The 23513-nt window shown below is 41.7% G+C and overlaps 1 protein-coding gene across 1 annotated transcript in view; it reads right to left on the bottom strand.

Moving 5' to 3' along the window:
• itga5 (integrin, alpha 5 (fibronectin receptor, alpha polypeptide)) overlaps window positions 1-23513 on the bottom strand; it is an 82041-nt gene that overhangs the window by 44726 nt on the left and 13802 nt on the right. Inside the window, exons 2-4 of the mRNA XM_057830379.1 lie at window positions 13153-13283; window positions 1207-1307; window positions 708-831 (exon numbers count right to left, since the gene is read on the bottom strand). Coding sequence (XP_057686362.1) covers window positions 708-831; window positions 1207-1307; window positions 13153-13283 — 356 coding nt within the window. The remainder of the gene's footprint in view (window positions 1-707; window positions 832-1206; window positions 1308-13152; window positions 13284-23513) is intronic.

Raw genomic sequence — 23513 nt, 5'->3', positions numbered from 1 at the left:
ATTGGGGACATTTGGGGGGCGTGTCCTGGTCATATCAGGTCATTTGGGGACATTTGGCGGGGGTGTCGTGGTCATATCAGGTCATTTGGGGACATTTGGGGGGGGCGTGTCCTGGTCATACAAGGTCATTTTGGGACATTTGGGGTGCGTGTTCTATTGATATCAGGTCATTTTCAGTTAGTTTGGGGACGTCTGTTTTTTTGCCATTGAAAATGAATGGGAAATTTCGACGTCCATGGCCGTCAATGGCATCGACTTACATTTGCATCAATGGAATCCAAGTACATTGGCATCAATAGAAAAATTAAAAATTAATGGGAAAGTTTTTGGCAAATTTCCGAACCGTAAATTTCTTCCAAATTCTGTATACAACCTTTATGCACCTCACCGTCACGGAATTTTTCATGTCCATATTATGTTATTTGGTCAAAAAATGTAGGACTAGATTTATTTTTTTTTTTTTTTTCTTTTTAAAAAATCGGCCTTTTTAACAAATCGGCGTTTATGGGCAAACGAACATTTTTTGGGGTCGTTCGAAAAAATCCCTGCGTCGTGCGAAAATTCCGGTCGTTTTAATTTTGAACGGTGCCGATCGATCAAACGGTTTGGGCTGTGCGGCGGAATTTTAGAGATAACAAAACATCCGTTGACTTGAGCGGTGCAGCCGTATTATTACTCTTGCTAATTACAGATAAAGTGCCAGTCACCTGTTCGACAGGGAGCGTACTCGACAAATTTGGTAAAATTCTGAACAGAGAGGTAGCAAGTCCCAGTAGCATCAGACCGTGGTTCATCCTTTTCAGTCCGCCACGAGTAGAGAGGTGCGCAGGCCTGGAAGATAGAAGGGAAGAGTGGTTTATGGGGTCAGTATGAAAGACAACGGGTAGTGAAAGGTAATGGAAGACAACAGTAGTGAACTGGGGGAGTTATTTTTATTTTTTAATTTTTTTTTTAAGTGGGAGCTGTTTTCCAGTTACTACAATAGGAATACCAGTTTAGGGCGGTGGTACATCTGGAGCAGGGTAACCACAAAACCCAACCCAAGTAGTGAACCGTGCATCACTGATGTCATTGGGTGGGTGGAGTGGGGAGGTGATATTTAGAACGAAACATTTCTTTGTGATGCGGTGTGTATGTAAGTGACAACCACTACTACATACAGTATATTTGGTTTATTTGTGCAGCAATATATTTCGGTAGACTTACCAGAATCGTGTCCCCATGTGAACGCACCGTGGCACCAAACCATTGGTGCGACTTAAACTCAATCTGATGCACTGTGTTGTTGATTGTGACGACACGAGACCCTGAGAGAGACACACAGATTTTCATTTACACCAAGACCAGTCTTTAAGGGAAAAAAAAACGTGACAATGAAATTGATGCAAAAACTTTTTTTTTGTTTCTCTACTTTTTCTAATGATAGTGTAGTAAGTCTTTAACAACATTTTAATGGCTCAGCTACATGCATCAAGAAATTTGGGCTTTTTACACACCGAATCGCGATATGACACAGATGGCCGAAAGAATTTCGAGAGGCAGACAATCCAACAGGCTGATGTGCTTCATCGAGAGTAGCCTAACAACTTTGGACAGGACCGTCTGCGCTTAACCTCAATGACCCGTGCCCGTGTTTGACCACCTGGCCACTGATCTGCCACTTCAACACTCCAAAAGGAACCATATGCCAGATGACAGATGGTCACTGGAATCATGTTTGAACTTTGCAACGTCATTGGCAGTCAGATGCCGCATCTGTAATAAATTCAGACGTTGCAGACAGATGTGGCATCTGTAATGAAGTCAGAAAGCAATGCAAACAAAATTGATTAGGCGGAGAAGAACACACTTTTGAGAACTGAGCTATTGATCCAGGAACCGCTCATTCTCAAAACACTTAAAAGACATCAGGAAAAAAAGTGTGTAGCTCTAAGAAGGACTGACGATCGTCACGATGCATGTGGATGCGAGCAAAGCATGTTATTGGCCAACTCAGCAGCTCAGAGCTGGAGTTCTGCTCAATGTCTTTGCGGAAAAGCACAAAGACTGCGGTCCAAAGAAAATAAATAATCTTTGGACCACAGCCCACATAGCAAGATGGTGATCACTCTTTGTTTCGACACACTTTTGCCTCAATCTCTCCTTTCACACACCCATTACAGTTCTATGTCTGTGTCAACTAAATGTACAATTCTGTTTCTGAATAATTATTTTCTCTGGACAATCACTGCCATAACATGAGGGAAATGAGAATAACTACCTAATATACTTTTCTAATCTTTGCCATAAATGTTCAGGTGTTCTGAGGTAAAACACGCCACTTCAGTGATAAAACACAAGCAAGGCTTCAAAAGGCTCCTTGCAAGCATGTTGCTTTAGCTAATCTCTATTTGCTGTGGAGCCTTTAAGAACACACCACCATATTTTTACAACTCACAGTTGTCAGCATGGATAACTCAAAGCCAACACAGAGTCAGAAGCTGAGGCAAGGTTTGTAAATTCAGATCTTATTACCAAGGCAACCAGCAGTCATAGTGCACTTGAGTCATTTTAGTGTTGTTTTCAGTTCTGCCAGTTTTGCCCAGTTTTGACCATGAAATTAACCTCATATTAGTTTTTAATGTGAATTGGAGTACATTAATCTTAAGAATCCCTTTACATAATTTAAGGTCACCTCAATGAGCCAACATTCAACTGATCTGATATATTCTCAGCATTCTCTGGTGCAGAATTTTGGTCCTCTCGTTTACCTGGTGGCGGACTCCGCATCATTATTGGTGTATTGCCAACTTGCTATATAAATGAATGAATAATATCATCACAATTAGTTTTATCGTATATAAACTCTTTTAGTCTGGTTTGGTAATTTAGTCCAAATGACAGTATCATAGAGAAATCAGTTTTGTAATGCCAGTAACTTAACTGAAGCAATAGTTTGCTTTCATCAATTGCCAAATTCGTATATCACACGCAAGCATGGTTGTTCATTTTCAAACACATGAACCTTGAGTCTGGTTTATATACAGTATACTGTATTCAAGAGTAGCTTTCCATTTTTTTTTTCTGAAATTAACACCATTTTGGCAAATCTCCTAGCAGATGTGAGTAATATTTAGCAAAGGCTGTTGTATCTCCAATAGGCCTACCCATGATGGAATTGTCAAGTGTATTAGTCGATCTTTTAACATCAACATATCCAATTACAGTGGTACCGCTACTTCCCATGGGCTCACCACCTGTGGGAGGGGCCAAAGGGGTCGGGTGCGCAGAGAGTTGGGCGGCAGCCAAAGGCGGGGGCCTTGGCGGTCCAACCCCCAGCTGCAGAAGCTAACTCTTGGGACATGGAATGTCACCTCTCTGGCAGGGAAGGAGCCTGAGCTGGTGGGTGAGACAGAGAAATTCCGACTAGATATAGTCGGACTCTCCTCCACACACAGCTTGGGTTGTGATACCAATCCTCTCAAGAGGGGTTGGACTCTCTTCCACTCTGGAGTTGCCCACGTTGAGAGGCGCCGAGCAGGTGTGGGCATACTTATTGCCCCCCGGCTTGGTGCCTATAAGTTGGGGTTTACCCCGGTAGACGAGAGGGTAGCCTCCCTCCGCCTTCGGGTGGGGCGACGGGTTTTGACTGTTGTTTGCGAACAGCAGCTCAGAATACCCACCCTTTTTGGAGTCCTTGGAGGGTGTGCTGGAGAGCGCCCCCTCTGGGGACTCCCTCGTTCTACTGGGGGACTTCAATGCTCACGTGGGCAATGACAGTGAGACCCCAGAACCCGAGTGGGGTTCTGTTATTGGACTTCTGTGCTCGTCACGGTTTGTCCATAACGAACACCATGTTCAAACATAGGGGTGTCCATATGTGCACTTGGCACCAGGACACCCTAGGCCGCAGTTCAATGATCGACTTTGTAATCGTGTCATCGGACTTGCGGCCACATGTTTTGGACACTCGGGTGAAGAGAGGGGCAGAGCTGTCAACTGATCACCACCTGGTGGTGTGTTGGCTCCGAAGTTGCTGGCCAGACCTGGCAAGCCCAAACGTATTGTGAGGGTCTGCTGGGAACGTCTGGCGGAATCCCCTGTCAGAAAGAGTTTCAACACCCACCTCCGGCAGAACTTCTCCCTTGTCCCGGGGGAGGTGGGGGACATTGAGTCCGAGTGGGCCATGTTCCGCACCTCCATTGTTGAGGCGGCCGATCGGAGCTGTGGCCGTAAGGTGGTTGGTGCCTGTCGTGGCGGGAATCCTCGAACCCGCTGGTGGACACCAGCGGTAAGGGATGCCGTCAAGCTGAAGAAGGAGGCCTATCAGGCCTTTTTGGCCTGTGGGACTCCGGAGGCAGCTGACAGGTACCGGCTGGCCAAGCGGACTGCGGCTTCGGCGGTCGCTGAGGCAAAAACTCGGACATGGGAGGAGTTCGGCGAGGCCATGGAAAATGACTTCCGGACGGCTTCGAGGAAATTCTGGTCCACCATCCGGCGTCTGAGGAGAGGAAAGCAGGGCACCATTAACACTGTGTATAGTGAAGATGGTGTGCTGTTGACCTCGACTCGGGACGTCGTGAGTCGGTGGGAAGAATACTTCGAAGCCCTCCTCAATTCCACCGACTGGACATCGGGGACAGTGCCTCTGGATTGGCAGACCGGGGTGGTGGTCCCTCTTTTCAAAAAGGGGGACCGGAGGGTGTGTTCCAATTATAGCGGGATCACACTCCTCAGCCTCCCTGGTAAAGTCTATTCAGGGGTGCTGGAGAGGAGGGTCCGTCGGGAAGTCGAATCTCGGATTCAGGAGGAGCAGTGTGGTTTTCGTCCTGGCCGTGGAACAGTGGACCAGCTCTACACCCTCGGCAGGGTCCTTGAGGGTGCATGGGAGTTCGCCCAATCAGTCTACATGTGTTTTGTGGATTTGGAGAAGGCGTTCGACCGTGTGCCTAGGGGAGTCCTGTGGAGGGTGCTCCGGGAGTACGGGGTACCGAGCCCCTTGGTAAGGGCTCTTCGGTCCCTGTACGACCGGTGTCAGAGTCTGGTCCGCATTGCCGGCAGTAAGTCGAATTCGTTCCCAGTGAGGATTGGACTCCACCAAGGCTGCCCTTTGTCACCGATTCTGTTCATAATTTTTATGGACAGAATTTCTAGGCGCAGCCGAAGCGTTGAGGGTGTCCGGTTTGGTGGCCTCAGCATTTCATCTCTGCTTTTTGCAGATGATGTGGTGCTGTTGGCTTCATCAAGCTGTGACCTCCAACTCTCATTGGGGCGGTTCGCAGCCGAATGTGAAGCAGTTGGGATGAAGATCAGCACCTCCAAATCCGAGACCATGGTCCTCAGCCGGAAAAGGGTGGCATGCCCTCTCCGGGTCGGGGAGGAGATCCTGCCCCAAGTGGAGGAGTTCAAGTATCTTGGGGTCTTGTTCACGAGTGAGGGTAGGAGGGAGCGGGAGATTGACAGGCGGATCGGTGCAGCGTCTGCAGTGATGTGGACTCTGCACCGGTCCGTTGTGGTGAAGAAGGAGCTGAGCCAAGAGGCGAAGCTCTCGATTTACCGGTCGATCTACCCACCCCGGACTAAGCGGATGATGGATGGATGGATGGATGGATGGATGGATGGATGGATGGATGGATGGATGGATGGATGGATGGATGGATGGATGGATGGATGGATGGATGGATGGATGGATGGATGGATGGATGGATGGATGGATGGATGGATGGATGGATGGATGGATGGATGGAGTGGTACCGCTACACACGAAGTTAATTCGTTCCAGGACCTTGTTTGTAAATCGAAATGATTGTATGTCGAGCAGGATTTTCCCATTAGAATACATTATAATTCCATTAATTCGTTCCATAGCCCGAAAACCTACACTACATCTTTAATAAATACTGCTGGTACTATTGCAAATAGCAATTACACAGATCAAAACAAATACATTACAAATACAAATCAGAGTAGTAATATAATAATAATAACTGTAAGACTGTAACGAATTGGGTTCTAATGTGGCGGATGTGTTTTGCATGGTGTACTTGAATGCATTGCGTGACTGACGACAGCGTGAGAGAGAGTGCATTTGAGTTTTTACTTTCACTTTTCATGTTCTGTTGTTGGGCGTCAGCTGGGGCGGACTGTAGGCGTGTTGTCTTACACAAGTTCTGAAATAATTAAAAACCTGACGAAGCTGGCAATTTCTTTGGCGATGTTCCAGTAATTTTAATTCACGTTAACTCATATAGAATGGTCAACGGAGGAGGACCGTCGAGATCGTAGACATTCTACGGCCGTATTGTCTAGCCAGTTCACAAACACGCACACCACGCTCATATTTTTCTATCATTTCCATCCAATCCACCCATGTTGATTTCTCTCACAAGAAAATCAGCCGTGCGTCTGTCCTGCAGGAAAACAAAGAAACTGCTGCGCTGTCATAAATCGTCGTATTTCGAGCATGTCGTCGGATGAAGAAACAAATGGCGAGTCAAATATTACGTCGGATGTCAAAAAGATCGTGTGTCGAAGCAATCGTATGTCGAGGTACCACTGTACAGTAAAAAATACTGTTTAAGGAAAATATGTGTTATTCGTATATTGCATACATAGTAAACATGACCATTCACCTTCATCTCATGAAGAAATAAAGATTCTGAGGGTTTGTACTCTTACTTGTGATTAATCATCATTGAAATGGGAACAAAATGTGATTGATTTTCTTCCTACAGCTGACATAATAGCCAAAGATGTAAATGCACTTGCTTGCCTAATGGATTTGAGCTCATTACTGACATTACTCAGAGAAGGGACACATTAATTCATCACCATTACCGAAGATGAAGGAAGAAGGGGGAGGTGAGGGACAGCAATAATGTTTTGGTCCGTGGGACTACTATACAAGCCTTGGTTTTCGTTGGGTTAATTCAATCTAGAACTGGTGTCACTATAACTAGAAATGAAAAAAAGTTCTGTTTATGTTGTTGTGGCAAGATGGATTCACATGGAACGCTATCAGATTTAAAGAATCGAGATTACAAAACCGGCCATTCACAACATGTCATGCTATCATAGCCTTTCTTGGAGGCCTGGCTAGTGCCCACTGAAGCCTCTCCCGGGGCAGGCCCTGCAGTGAGGGGGTGTAGAGTGCACACACAGACCAGCTCGCAGCCATTAGAGGGGTTGTAGCCTTTGAGTGTGTTTGTGTGTCTGTGGGTCAAAAGACAAATGGTCAAATTCACTCATCACATGCCCTGTGTTTGGTGGGGGTTGCTGCCCTTTCCTTCTCCTTTCCTCTCGTCCTGAATGGGATCCACTCGTAGCCTTGGTGCCCTCGCCCTCCACACCTCCGCCCTCTCTCATCTAGAGTTAGGCTCTTATCTCAATGGGAGAGGAAGCAGATGGGAGGGAGCCACGTTGACCCAATTAGTTGGGCTAATTAAGAGGGTTGCTGGCCTGTGGGTCAGAGCTCAAACTCACCCAGGGTATAGATGCCAACACTAAACTGTCAGAGACATTTTAGACTTAGGGATCCTTTAAAATAAATCAACAATCAGGAATTTTGTTGATACTGTGGAACTCACAGTTGAATGTGTGTTAAGGCACTTGAAGCAAAAGCATGCATACTCTACGGTGACCGCCAGAACAACAAGGACAATGAGATATGATGTTGAACACAGATTTCCACGACAGCGACCCTATGTGACACTGGTATTAGAAGAGTACTTGTTTTGCTCCATCCAAATCCAAAATCATATTTGAAAAATGATGTATTGTCTATTCATTTTCATATTCATTCAAAAATGTTAACCACTTATATCGAGACCCATAATCAAAACAAAAAATATTGCCAAAATGACATCACTTTTTACCATTTTCTATTGGAAAAGTCAGGAGTCCATAATGATGACTGGCAGCACCCACCGCTGAACTCTTGGATTGTAAAAACTGGCATACAAAGCATGCTCCCAGCTACAGTAAAAGAATTGCAACACTAAATGTCATCCATGCAACAGCTGCTTGGCGAACAGTCCGATGCAGATGTTTTCAGAATTCCTCCAATGAAGCCCAGCTCTGCAGATGTCAGAACATGCTCAGGCCAATGTAACATGCTCCTTTGACCCCAGATTGGCCTTGCGGGGAGTGGGGATTCATCTTTGCCATTAGACCTTGCAATGACATCACTCATGGTGGCCTCCAGCCATACTACGCCACAGGTGTCCAACACATTTTACGTTGGAGGAAAAACGATGAAAAAGCCCCAGGAGCCAATAAAGAAGCGTTATTAAATGGGCTTGTGAAACACTTACTGGAATATTATGCCGATTGTTCACAACGCACAATAAAGTCTTGCTGAACTGAAGCGCTCAGACATTAAAATGACTGCTGAGGAGTTTGTGTTCACTTTGACTGATCCTGTCTTCACTTAGTTGTATACTCTTCAAACAAAAAGCCTTTCAGGTCTTCTATCAACCACTCAAAGACAAGTCCATTCATTAGATCACCTTATGTCATCTCTTTAGCTCACCTGCAGCCCTTTTGTCAAGATTCACAGTATCATGTTCACCTGTTCTGTAAACACTGCTTTGTCTTGCCTATTTGTTTATTCATTTCCTATCTCTCCAAATATCCCCCAAACGTGATCTAGAGGAAGGAAGGAAGGAAAGAACATCCTTCAAAAGCCTTTTCTCAACAACCAATTAGCCTTTTTCAGACACAAACAGGATAAAAATGGTTTCCATCTTGTTCAGGAACTGACGCAACCGATAAGAATCAAGTGGGGTGGGACTCGACGCCTAACTCAAACCTGCTGCTGACGGAAAGACTACGCAAGAAAGCTAAAGTGGACACAAAGGCAAATACTGTAAGTCCTATTATTATGAGTAGCATCCCAAATACTGCTAAAATACTGTATGTTAAAAGAAAAACAACAACAAAAACAACCAAGAGGATATTCAGGCAATACTCAAACTGGCAGTTTGTATCTTGTTAATTATCTACATTGGGGCAAATAAGTATTTAGTCAACCACTAATTGTGCAAGTTCTCCCACTTGAAAATATTAGAGAGGCCTGTAATTGTCAACATGGGTAAACCTCAACCATGAGAGACAGAATGTGGAGAAAAAAAACTGAAAATCACATTGTTGGATTTTTAAAGAATTTATTTGCAAATCATGGTGGAAAATAAGTATTTGGTCAATACCAAAAGTTCATCTCAATACTTTATTATGTACCCTTTGTTGGCAATAACGGAGACCAAACCTTTTCTGGAACTCTTCACAATCTTTTTTAGACACTGTTGCTGGTATTTTGGCCCATTCCTCCATGCAGATCTCCTCTAGAGTAGTGATGTTTTGGGGCTGTCGTTGGGCAACACTGACTTTCAACTCCCTCCACAGATTTTCTATGGAGTTGAGATCTGGAGACTGGCTAGGCCACTCTAGGACCTTGAAATGCTTCTTACGAAGCCACTCCTTTGTTGCCCTGGCTGTGTGTTTGGGATCATTGTCATGCTGAAAGACCCAGCCACGTCTCACCTTCAATGCCCTTGCTGATGGAAGGAGATTTTCACTCAAAATCCCTCGATACATGGCCCCATTCATTCTTTCCTTGACACAGATCAGTCGTCCTGGTCCCTTTGCAGAAAAACAGCCCCAAAGCATGATGTTTCCACCCCCATGCTTCATAGTGGGTATGGTGTTCTTCGGCTGCAATTCAGTATTCTTTCTCCTCCAAACACGAGAACCTGTGTTTCTACCAAAAAGTTCTATTTTGGTTTCATCTGACCATAACACATTCTCCCAGTCCTCTTCTGGATCATCCAAACGCTCTCTAGCGAACCACAGACGGGCCTGGACGTGTTTCAGCAGGGGCACACGTCTGGCAGTCCAGGATTTGAGTCCCTGGCGGCGCATTGTGTTACTGATGGTAGCCTTTGCTACTGTGGTCCCAGCTCTCTGTAGGTCATTCACTAGGTCCCCCCGTGTGGTTCTGGGATTTTTGCTCACCATTCTTGTTATCATTTTGACGCCACGGGGTGAGATCTTGCATGGAGCCACAGCTCGAGGGAGATTATCAATGGTCTTGTATGTCTTCCATTTTCTAATAATTGCTCCCACAATTGATTTCTTTAAACCAAGCGTTTTACCTATTGCAGATTCAGTTTTTTCCAGCCTGGTGCAGGTCTACAATTTTGTCTCTGGTGTCCTTCGACAGCTCTTTGATCTTGGCCATAGTGGAGTTTGGAGTGTGACTGACTGAGGTTGTGGACAGGTGTCTTTTATACAGATATTGAGTTAAAACGGGTGCCATTAACACAGGTAACAAGTGGAGCCTCGTTAGACCTCTTTGACAGCCAGAAATCTTGCTTGTTTGTAGGTGACCAAATACTTATTTTCCACTCTAATTTGGAAATAAATTCTTTAAAAATCAAAAAATGTCATTTTCTGTTGTTTTTTTTCCACATTCTGTCTCTCATGGTTGAGGTTTAACCATGTTGACAATTACAGGCCTCTGCAATCTTTTCAAGTAGGAGAACTTGCACAATTGGTGGTTGACTGAATACTTATTTGCCCCACTGTAATTGTTTAGGATCATATAATGGGACAGTAAAAGTTGTTTCAATTATGTATAATAAAACCAGCTGAACTGGCATTGTTTTCTGTCGTTTAAGTGTCATTTATCACCGAGATGGGACTGTCATAAGTCCATCAAATTTAAAGAAATATCATGTTGAGATTTTTTTACCCACATTAAGGTCTTAAGATGACATGTCCAGATAGAATCTAACAATATTAGACTGGAAATATGTCTTCAAGCATGTACACCAGTCTGATCTAAACAGTCTTCATGGACAGGGAATTTCCAATAGTGCTCATGCTCATCAGGGTTATAGGAGAGCAGGAGCCTATCCTTGCGGACCTGGACCTGGACTGGTTGTAATCAATCACAAGGCACACATGACAGAGACTTCAATTACCTTAAAGGGGACTAAGATGATTAAGATGATAAAGATTTTCCCCCCCATTGTTTTATGCTTAACATAGTTCAGAAAGAGTGTGTGAAGTTTGCCATCTACCGTATTTTTCGGACTATAAGTCGCACCTAATTATAAGTCGCACCAGCCATAAAATGCCCAAGAAAGAGGAAAAAAGCATATATACTCTAAGTCGCACCTGAATATAAGTCGTATTTTTTGGGGAAATTTACTTGATAAAATCCAACACATAGAACAGATATGTAATCTTGAAAGGCAATTTAGAATAAAAATACAATTGAGAACAACATGGTGAATAAGTGTACAGTATGCTAATGTTACATGATGCATGAACAACGAAATACGATCGTGGTCGGTATGTTAACGTAACCTAGCTATTAAGAGTTATTCAGATAACTATAGCATAAAAAACATGCTAACAAGTTTACCAAACCATCAGTGTCACTCCAAAAGACCAAAATAACATGTGAAATTATATCATAATGTGTTAATAATTTCACACATAAGTCGCTCCAGAGTATAAGTCGCACCCCCAGCCAAACTATGAAAAAAACTGCGACTTATAGTCCAAATAATACGGTATATAGTTTTAAATCACTGTGCAAATGAAATTGTGAAACCGTGAATTCACATTACCTTATGATACAGCTGTGTAGGCCTGCTTAATTTATCGTTTGAACATCGCCATCGCAATGTGCGCATGCGAAATAGTCACATTGCAGGACGTGCAACTGTTTTTTATTTTTATTTGTACAAGTAAACCTTTGTTTTACTTCATAAAAACAGCAAGTGTGCAGAGCCTGGACCCCTTTTACATATAGCAAGCCTGGATTAAAAAGCATTATATAAATTAGGGATGTCCCCGATCTGATCAAGTGATCGGAAATCGGGTTGATCGCGCCATTTTTCAGAGGATAGGAAACGGGTGAAAAGATCGGGTTTTTAATAAAAAAGTATACGTTTTTCTGCTTCATGCTCGTACATCACCACAGCCTCTCACCCTCCTTCGTGCTAGGCACCCTCCTTCGTGCAAACTTCTCACAGGCTTCCTGTGAGAAGTTTGCATGTTCTTCCCGTGCCTGTGTGCATTTTTCCAGGTTCCTACCACATCCAAAAAAAGCATCGTATTCTGATTGAATACTCCAAATTGTCCGTAGGTGTGCGTGTGTGCATGAACGGTTGTGTGTCTATACATATGTGCCCTGCGACTGGTTGGCAATCTTTTCAGGGTGTATCCCAAACAGAGCTATTCAAGTTATCTGGTGAAAATTCTTCTAGTTTTAATATTGTAATATAATATGGCAAACCCCACAAAAATCACAATGATAGTTTTTTCCAACATCGCTCAGGGCTACAACTATGCCCTCTCCCGTCTTGCTACACACCCACTCAACTCAGGAGACTTGTGATAACACTGCTGCATTCATTGACCAAGCCAGCAGAACAGTTTAAGTTTATAAATTGATTCACTTTATTTTGGGAGAAATCCCTGAGCATTCCAGAACCAGGACTGTACCATGTTCTGGGCATTTCATGAAGATTGACTTGGTAAATGGTACATGATGTGCGCATTTCCAAGTTCCCAGACAGCAGGTCGCTGAGTTGCGGCCAAGGCATAGAAGTACAGTACATAAATGCATACATTTTTTGTGTTTAAAACAATACTTACGTAATACCGTGTGTGACTTGAATAAATAGCAGAGCTTACAGTCATTGATGTCAACCTTGTGTGAGAGATGGATCGTAGCATTCGATTAAGTGTCAGTTGATTTAATGTGAGCACTAAAAAAAAATTCTTAACACTATGATACAGACAACCCCACGGGAGTATGCCAATCTTTTCTGTGGCACATTAATGTTTCAGAATTTAAAGACATTCAAACCTAACACTCTCCATGTCCAAGCAACTGAAGAGGACACACTTTTGACACCCTTCATCAAACAACAATTACATGAGGTCTTTATAATATAAAAGCTTACCCACCAAGGTCTTGCAAAACAGAGCTTAGTGCTCACATTAAAATATTAAATAGCTGTATTCAATCCAGTTAGACACAAAAAAATAATGATTGCAGAGGTTAGCAAAAATGACCCATTAAAGACACTCTGCGTTTTCAACACAAATATAAAATAGAAGTAGAAGTTGACCATGAATGTCTGTGGCGACACTTACCTTCCGTGTCAAACTCGATGGTGTGACAATCGGATTGGCCGAGGTTCCATGGACAGTAGGAGACAGAGCCTCCCTCAATAATATCGGTTTGCTTTGTGTGAGCCTTGGGAGCGCCAACCACCACGCTTGCACTAGACAGACACAGGACAAGCAAATCCATCAAATGATGGAAAGATTACATAGCATCACACATACAAAACACATACAGTGAAGAAAATAAGTATTTGAAGACCATGCGATCTCCCACTTAGAAATGATGGGCAGATTTGAAATTTTCATGGCAATTGCTTGTCCACTATGAGAGACAATCTAAAGAAAAAAAAACAGAAATCACAGTTAATGTTTTTTTTTTTAACAATTTATTATGTTATACTGCTGCAAATAAGTATTTGAACACCTGAGAAAATCAATGTTAATATTTGGTACAGTAGCCTTTAATTACAAAGACAGAGGACAAATGATTCCTGTAAATTTTCACCAGTATTGCACACACTGCAGCAGGGATTTTGCAACACTGCCCACGCAGATCTTCAATCAGGTTTCTGGGCTGTCACTGAGAAACACAGAATTTGAGCTTCTTCCAAAGATTTTCTATTGGGTTTAGTTCTGGAGACCTTGATATGCTTTTTACGAAGCCACTCCTTGGTAATTCTGGCTGTCTGCTTCAGGCCATTGTCATGTGGGAAGACTCAGTCACAACCCTTTTTCAATGCTCTGACTGAGGGAAGGAGGATATTCCCCAAAATCTAGCAAAACATGGCCCTGGTCATCCTCTCCTTAATAAAGTGCAGTCGTCTAGTCCCATATGCAGAAAAATACCCCCAAAGCATGCTGCTACCACCCCCTATGCTTTACAGTAAGGATGGTGCTCTTGGGATGGTACTCATCATTCTTCTTCTTCCAAAAACTATGAGTGGAATTTAGACCAAAAAGTTCGATTTTAATCTCATATGATCACGACTTTCTGCCATGACTCGAATGGCCATTGGCAAATTTAAAACGGACCAGGACACATGCTGGTTTAAGCAGTGGAACCTTCCTTTCCATGCGTGATTTTAATCCATGGCGTTTTAGTGTATTATCAACAGTAACCATGGAAATGGTGGTCCCAGCACCTTTCAGGTCATTGACCACCTCCTCCTGTGTAGTTCTTGCCTGATTCCTCAGCATTCTTAGGATCATTGAGACCCTACGAGGTAGATCTTGTTTGGAGCCCCAGTCCAAGGGAGATTGACAGTCATGTTTAGCTTCTTTCATTTTCTAATAATTGCTCCGATGGTAGATCTTATATCAGCTAGCTGCTTAGCAATTGCCCTGTAACCCTTTCCAGCCTTGTAGAGATCTACAATTCTGTCTTTGGACAGCTCTTTGGTCTTGACCATGTTCGTAATTGGAGTCTTCCTGGGGGTATGAGGTGGACAGGTGTTTATTTGCAGCTAACAGCTAATCTAACTCCACTCCACTAATAGGTTTGACTTTTTAAAATTTTAACAGGTCTTTGAGACTGACAAGCTTATAGACAAGTGTTCGAATACTTATTTGCAGCAGTATGATATAAATAAATTGTTTAAAAAAATCAAACACTGTCATTTCTGGATTTTTTTTCTTTAGATTGTCTCTCACAGTGGACAAGCATCTACCATGAAAATTTCAAATTCATTTCTAAGTGGGAGCATTTGCAAAATCGCAGGGTGTTCAAATACTATACTATACTATACTATACTATACTATACTATACTATACTATACTATACTATACTATACTATACTATACTATACTAAATATTTTCCTCACTGTCGCATCTTTATGAGCATAACCTAAAAGCATTGTACAGCATAAAACTATGTTTTAATGCCATATCCATACAGACCAGGAAATATTTCATATTTAGAAATTTAAAGGCAATCAGAATAACAATTTGTTTGAAAAATATGGACATTCTACAGTACGTTTTAGAACATACACAATAATGAATCTGCTATTCATACAGTCACTATACTATAATTCACAGCAAATCTGGAATTCTGTCCAGCTTTGTTTGGAGTCTGAATCACAAGGTCATCAAATTTAGAGACAGGGTGCATCTTGGAATAGAAAGAACAAGTTTATATCTTTTCAGCGATTGGTCAACAAATGGCCTGAACATCGGCAAAAATATTATATTAAGCAGATATAAATAATTGTTTCTGTCTCGCCAACAAGGAGTCGCAATCACCACATTAATCTGAATCTGTGAAAATATGATGGCTTGCCAAGGAAAATCAAGAGAGTACTCAATCTACCAAACTGTGATTTGTTCAGATGGATTTGTAAGGAAGGACATGATTAACAAGCAGTCCGCGAAATGTTCTCTAAGTTACAGTCATCTCGGCTGTAAAAAATTATTTGTGTTCGTATTGCTGCTGCCGAGGGGGCAAGACTTAACGCCCAGGTAGGTTAATCAACAATTTAACACTGCATCCCTATGATTACAAATATTAGCTAATCGGTAGTAGTTGGTAATAGAACTCGTGCAGTTGCATCATAATGTGGTGTAAAGCTATGTTAGGTACTAATAATGGCTCCTTAGTCATAGTGTAAAATCTTTTCAATGGCTCTACCAATTTAGCACAGCAAAACATTTACATCAGAATATAAATTGCAGAATATTTTAGGTAATGGCATTTAAGGTAGTGACGAGATTTGTCGTTCACTTGAGCAAACGAATCCATTCCGGTTCGTTCAGTAAAAAGATTCGTTCAAACAAATCGTTCAACGAATCGTTCGCCCCCCTCATCTCCCTCCCCGCCCAAACGAATCGTTCGGTTACTGAACGGGAAGTGACGTTGCCGAACGACTCACCAAAGACCGCTTCGCAGTATAACTGAACGGGAAGTGACATTGCTTGGTCCCTCCCTCTCTTCCACATTGACCACTCGTCGTAGTTTCAGAAATGAGTGACAGGCGGTATCATTCTGCTTTCACAGACAGCCTCGTCTCCCTCCTGCTGCTGCAAAAGCGAGGGAGAACTTCCGCGTCGTCTGTCCTAGTTCTATGGGCTCAAAGTCATGGCTCGTGCTTGCATTTCGATTTAGGACACGGTTAAACATTTTCCTTTTGTGAGGGGAGTAGGGGGCGGGGGCGCACGGACTTTCTTTAGCAGGTTCTTGATCACACATACAATCACATATACAGCATGTTTGCTGTCACGAAAATAAAAATACATCGAAAGTTTAATTTCTGAATATGGAACGACCAACACATCATATTTACATCTCGCTCTGTTGTATTTTTGTTTTTTAGTATTAAGATGATCGTGTTGAATTTTTGCACTGGTATTAATAAATAAAATAATCCGGTCAGCTCCCCTGTCGTCCCCGCATCTCAGATCGTCAAATGCTGACGAGAAATAATTGTTTGCTCTTTACGATGTCGCCTTTCTACTCTCATTAGTCTGTTAAGAAAAATGTAGACATATTGCGACATCTCCCGTGTCCGCGTGCTTTGTTTTTGGGCGCTTGAGTAGAACATGATGGACGGATTGACATAATTTGTCAAACCAACCAACACCTGACACGAAGGAAAAAAAAAAAAAACACTCGGAAAAAAATTACATGTATATACAGTTTCATTGCAAATCAGTATTATGGTGATCATATTGTTTTTTTGCACTGGTATTAATAAATAAAATAATCCGGTCAGCTCCCCTGTCGTCCCCGCATTTCAGATCGTCAAATGCTGACGAGAAATAATTGTTAGCTCTTTACGATGTCGCCTTTCTACTCTCATTAGTCTGTTAAGAAAAATGTAGACATATTGCGACATCTCCCGTGTCTGCGTGCGTTGTTTTGGGCGCTTGAGTAGCACATGATGGACGGATTGACATAATTTGTCAAACCAACCAACACCCGACACGCTGACACGAAAAAAAAAATAATAATAAAACACTCGGGAAAAAATTGACATGTATATACAGTTTCATTGCAAATCAGTATTATGGTGATCATACTAAATATTTTTTTCTGTGCACATATGAGGTAAATATCGCTGCCATGAAGCCTCCATATAGTGACAGTTCTCTGCTCGCTTCACTGCCGTCACGCGACCGCAGCTCAGCTTTTGCTTGCCTCGTAGCTACCCGTGTTTTAAATTACTGTAAATTTGATAGTATGTCGTCATAGGCAGTCACGAGTTTGTTGAGAAAAGTACTACTCTCAACAATGCTCGCTAGATTTGTGTGGTGTTTTTGTCTGTTTGAGCAGCATTTGATAGGCTCCACGTTAACAAATATGTGACAAAGTCATTTCCTTTCATTTTCTGATTCATTCACCGCATAGTCATTACTGGAAAATCAAGTTAGCAGCAAGCTAGGTCAGGAACCGGAGGACCGAGTCACTGAACGGGAAGTGACAAAACTCAGTCTTGCCCCCCTGCCTGCACGCTGGCTGCTTATTGGCCACACGTGGACGTGAGTGACAAACGCCCTGATTCTGTTTCCGGTCCCTCCCCTGCCCGCGATGAGGCTGGCGTCTGATTGGTCGTGTGCGATGTCAGAAGACGCTGCCGCTTGCTCAACGCCCTCCCACGCAGCGAACAAGCACCACCTTCATAGAACGAATCAGTGCAGATGATGATTAGTTCGGTCTCGTTCACCAAAACAATTCGTTCAAAAAGAACGAATCGTTCGCGACCGATACAACACTAATTTAAGGCCACTAGAGGGACTTAGTGTCTTTTAAGGTCACACCATGCTTATTGCGATTTGTAAAATGAATGTTCTACTACCAATGGATTATCAAACACAGTTTTCCTTGTTTTTGCTTTTTTTAACGAGAGAAATGAAACGATTTCATAAGCAACAAATGTGAGACACTGCGACTCACACAGTGGTTTGCGTGAAATCAGACTCACAAGGAGAAACCATCGCACCCATTGGGGAATAGTGGACAGAAAAAAAGACACAGATGGGTTAAGTGGAGTCATGCTCTTGTTTCCACAGCTGTGACATCAGCACAGTTGCATGAATGAAGGGCAAAAAGGCACAAATACACAGAGACATTCACCTAGATTTTTGTGCGTTTTGCAATGTAATTAGGAGCATGTGTTCTGAAAGGAATGGGGCAGTAGATGACATTGGATAGCACCATCAAATCTTGTCATTAAACACATCACGTGAGTGAGTAAAGATCAAAGTCCCTAAAAAAAAATTTTTTTAAACGCATATACTGTAAATGTAGGAAGCAAATCCCTGGATAATGTCCCCTTTCCAGAGCCATTACCTCAACGTGGACCCACTTGGCCTGACATGCATCAGCAACATTAAAGTGCTTAAAGCAGGCATGAGAGCACAGATCGTTTGTAGTGACCTCCACAACAGGAAAAGCGCACCCTTTCCTGCCCCAGATCTTCTAAACGTGCACCAGAATTTACATTCTTTGACCAAAAGTAGCATCCTGGGCCCCCCGGAGGCTTCCTCTTCACGCAAGAGTGACCTTGTAATCTAGGTTGATCAGCCCCAATGGGGAACCTCTGTCTTTGTCATAATATGGAGTTTAAAGTCACACTTTTCAAAAAGAGACAGGAGGAAACCCCACCAGCCAAAGAAACACAGTCTTATTATTTATGATTACCCCAGCACCTGTGCATAATCTAATTCACAGGCACTTCCCGGAGGGCTGACTTTCTGGTCTTCGGAAATCAAAAGCCAATACGCAAGCAGTCACTATGAATTCAAATCACACACATCTGTTCTGGTTCTCTTTTGTTGGCAATTACCAAAGGACAAATGTCCAAATGCATGACTTTGGGGGGCTACGCCTCCCCCGCAGTAGTCCCATTGTCTACTCATTATATTACCTATATACTGTACCTATATACCTATATATACTTATTCACAATTTTATTTATCACTTAAACAATAGTGAATTGTTTATATACATAATTACAATTAAGACCAAAACTCTAAGAGGGTTAAAAGACAGAAAATATATTAATTTAAAATGAATAAATAAAAATTAAAAACAATTTTTTTTTTCCTATCAACTGTCATCCCACTACAAACACTGCATTCAGAACACACAAAACCCCCGAATTTACACCACCAGTATTTCAAAATGGGACGCGTGACAACTACAAAAACTTCGCAGGTCAATTTCTACTGGTTACGTTTGGGCTACGAATGTCTGTTGCAATCATACAGAGAAAAATACGAGGGCTCTCACAAGAATGCACGAATTCAGGCGCAATCACGCAATAACGTGAGACTTAAACATAAACATAAAGGTGGTATATACGAGAGTATGTACGTCCCACCCTCAGACACTTGAGAATAAACAATGGGTAATAAATGCAACATTTGGTTTTTGTTGTTTTATTACAAATCAAATAATAAAATATTAATAATCAAATGAGTGAGTTTGTCTTTCTCTGCATGTGGTAGTTACAACCTCATGAAAAAAGTAATACAAATTTTATCTGGTCATGAAAGTGGAAAGTATTGAAAAAAAATTGGCTTTACATAACATTTCACCTCTAGTTCCATATACATGTGATATCTATGAGATGCATAAGACGCTACCTTCTACCACCATAGCATCATGCGGGCGTAGTTTGTAGCAACGTTGACACAGTTTGTAGCGGCTGTCGGCTGCAATCTTTTTTTTTTTTTTTAATTTTTCTGCAATCAGGTATTATTGCTTCTTCCTCTACAGACGAGATAATAACTGTGATCCTCATTGACAAAAGTGCTCTATTTTGAAAGGAAACAGGTAGTTTTATGTTGTATCAGTTCTAAACGTCCTTTCCAGCACAGGGGTATTGTTTCAACTTCATGCGGTTCGGCCACGCCGTCCGGAAAAAACAGACTTCTGCGTCAAGCCGATGATTACCGTATTGGCCCGAATATAAGACAGTGTTTTTTGCATTGAAATAAGCTAGAAAAAGAGGGGGTCGTTTTATATTCGCGATCTAGACATTATACCCATTCACGACACTAGATATCATTGAAGCAATGTTCTGTTATGACAGATCCCAGCTACTCTCCCCATTCACAACGCTAGATGGCGCCAGATATCATTGAAGCGATGTTCTGTCATGACAGATCTCAGCTACTAGTTTAACCAGTTTGCATTATTTTATTGCAATGTTTTTCCTCATTCAGATTTCTTTCAAGACTACTGTTACAGTTAGACTTCACTTTGATGGTTAATGCAGTTATTGCAATTTTGTTGTTTTATCACAATAGATTGGTTTATTTACATTTCAAAAACCAGAAGCCAATCATTTACGAATGTGATTGCACTTTAGTTTACATGTTTAAATGTTCAGATATTAAGATTTGAATGAGACAAAATAACATGCTTTTTCTCGCAAATATATTGTTATAATCATTTGTTTCGGATGTACTGTAATTATTTTCTGTATAAAAATTAATTTGGTGTTCAAAAAGTCTTTTTTCAAATTTGAGTCTTGAAAAAGAGGGGGTCGTCTTATAATCAGGGCCGTCTTATATTCGGGCCAACACGGTACACTCAGCACATCGGAAAGGAGGTTTAAATTGTCAGATTGATCAGTATGCTTGAGAATACCTACAACGTCGTGAACGCAGCTAATCCTGTCGTAACTGCAGGTGGTGTGAATTAGGAATAATAGTTCTGATTGCTTTTTCATCTAGACCCATCCATTATTTTTACTCAAAACATTTGTTGTACATCAGAATACCAACATACATCAAGCTGGATGCACTATTACTTGTACAATGCAGTAAAAAGGCAAATTTTCTAAAGGCACGCGTGGAACAAATTGTGCTTTCCGGAAATGTGACATATACAGTGGGGCAAATAAGTTTTTAGTCAACCACAAATTGTGCAAGTTCTCCTACTTGAAAAGATTAGAGAGGCCTTTAATTGTCAACATGGGTAAACCTCAACCATGAAAGACAGAATGTGGATAAAAAACAGAAAATCACACTGTTTGATTTTTAAAGAATTTATTTCCAAATTAGAGTGGAAAATAAGTATTTGGTCACCTACAAACAAACAAGATTTCTGGCTGTCAAAGAGGTCTAACTTCTTCTAACGAGGTCTAACGAGGCTCCATTCGTTACCTGTATTAATGGCACCTGTTTTAACTCATTATCGGTATAAAAGACACCTGTCCACAACTTCAGTCAGTCACATTCCGAAATCCATTATGGCCAAGACCAAAGAGCTGTTGAAGCACACCAGAGACAAAATTGTAGACCTGCACCAGGATGGGAAGACTGAATCTGCAATAGGTAAAACGCTTGGTGAAAAGAAATCAACTGTGGGAGCAATTATTAGAATATGGAAGACATACAAGACCACTGATAATCTCCCTCAGTCTGGGGCTCCACGCAAGATCTCACCCCGTGGCGTCGAAATGACAACAAAAACGGTGAGCAAAAATCCCAGAACCACATGGGGGGACCTAGTGAATGACCTACAGAGAGCCGGGACCACAGTAACAAAGGCTACTATCAGTAACACAATGAGCCGCCAGGGACTTAAATCCTGCACTGCCAAACGTGTCCCCCTGCTGAAGCCAGTACACGTCCAAGCCCGTCTGCGGTTCATTAGAGAGCATTTGGATGATCCAGAAGAGGACTGGGAGAATATGTTGTGGTCAGATGAAACCAAAATAGAACTTTTTGGTAAAAAACACAGGTTTTCGTGTTTGGAGGAGAAAGAATAAGTTTGGCCTCAGTTATTGCCAACAAAGGGTACATACATAGTATTGAGATGAACTTTTGGTATTGACAAAATACTTATTTTCCACCATGATTTGCAAATAAATTCTTTAAAAATCAAAAAATGTGATTTTCTGTTTGTTTTTTTTTCCACATTCTGTCTCTCATGGTTGGTGTTAACCCATGTTGACAATTACAGGCCTCTCTAATATTTTCAAGAGGGAGAACGAACACAATTAGTGGTTGACTAAATACCTATTTGCCCCACTGTATGTTCAGGCACAAAAATGTTCATGAGGGTGATGTCACCAAGGGTTTGTCCACTTCTTATTTACAAAAAAAGACACCACCTGTTATGCCAAAAATCACAAATTTGATGAGCATAATGGGTTCAGTTTCCATTCAGTGATGTCATGTATCTGAGTTAGAGCTGAAACGAATACTTGAGTAACTCGAGAAACTTGAGTTTAAAAATTGATCCGAGTAATTTTATTTGCCTCGAGGAATCGTTTTATTTTGCCAGCTCTAAGCAACACGTTTTGCCCGGACTATGCTTTTAATGCATGTCGACGCGCTGATGTCACGTCTGTAGAGAAAGAAGCAATAATACCTGAGAGCAGAAAAAAAAACTGATTGCAGCCGACAGCCGCTACAAACTAGGCCAACGTTGCTACAAACTACGTCCGCATGATGCTACGGTGGTAGCAGGTAGCCGTAGCAGGTAGCGTCTGATGCGTGTCATAGATATCACATGTATATGGAACTAGATGCGAAATGATAGACTTGGCCGCGTTAGCCCTTGCATATAGAACTAGATCCGAAATGACAAACGCGCCAGCGTTAGTAAACAGACGCCATTTTCAAGCAGTAGACTTCTCAGCACTAATGAATAAGATTAACATTACTGTACCTTGCAAACCTAAAGTTAGCCCTGTGGAGGGCTAGGTTTCTATTAATTATGACTACTGTCGACGCGTGGCTAATGTGTTTTACATACAGGCTTTATTTAAACTGTAAAAACACAGCGGTGTAGAGTGAAAAGGGTGTCAAAAAAAACATAATAAAGCTAACTGTCAATTTTAGCTCAGTAGTCATTGCTGGATAAAACACTAAGTAGCACTGGTGCCTAATGTGCTCCATTACCTCAGGTATCATATATTTATTTTGAACACTGCAAAAACTTAAAATCCTATCAGAACTTACAGTTTATACTAATTTAAAACTTAACTAGAACTTAAAGATAGCTTGACACAAATGGAAATGCAATTGAAACAAGTGGGAAAAACACTTAACCTTTAAGTGATGTGTTTAAGCATAACGGCATTTTTAGGTAAGAAATAAGATTTTTTTTTTATAAGATCTAGAAGTTTTTTGAGTGAAGGCCGTGAATTTGTGGTTGTTGTTTTTTTTTTTTCTAGTCACATCTGAGATGCAATTGTTGGCTGTTTTCAACAATTTACATTGAAAAATAAAGACATTGATTGTCTGAAAATGGTTCAATATTAAGTGGAATGTCTTGTTTTCTCATGTATATTTGTAATTGCTCTTAACCTAACCTTTATCCGATTACTCGATTAATCAAGAATTTTAAGTTGAATACTCGATTACTACTGCTGCTGATTATGCCTTTTTAATTGACCCTCGGGGACAAATAAAGTGAATTTGAATTTGAATA

Source organism: Corythoichthys intestinalis, chromosome 2 (assembly GCF_030265065.1).
Source record: "Corythoichthys intestinalis isolate RoL2023-P3 chromosome 2, ASM3026506v1, whole genome shotgun sequence".
NCBI lineage: Eukaryota > Metazoa > Chordata > Actinopteri > Syngnathiformes > Syngnathidae > Corythoichthys > Corythoichthys intestinalis.
The sequence above is the reverse complement of the archived record's forward strand: the minus strand, read 5'-3'. Positions and strand labels throughout refer to the sequence as shown.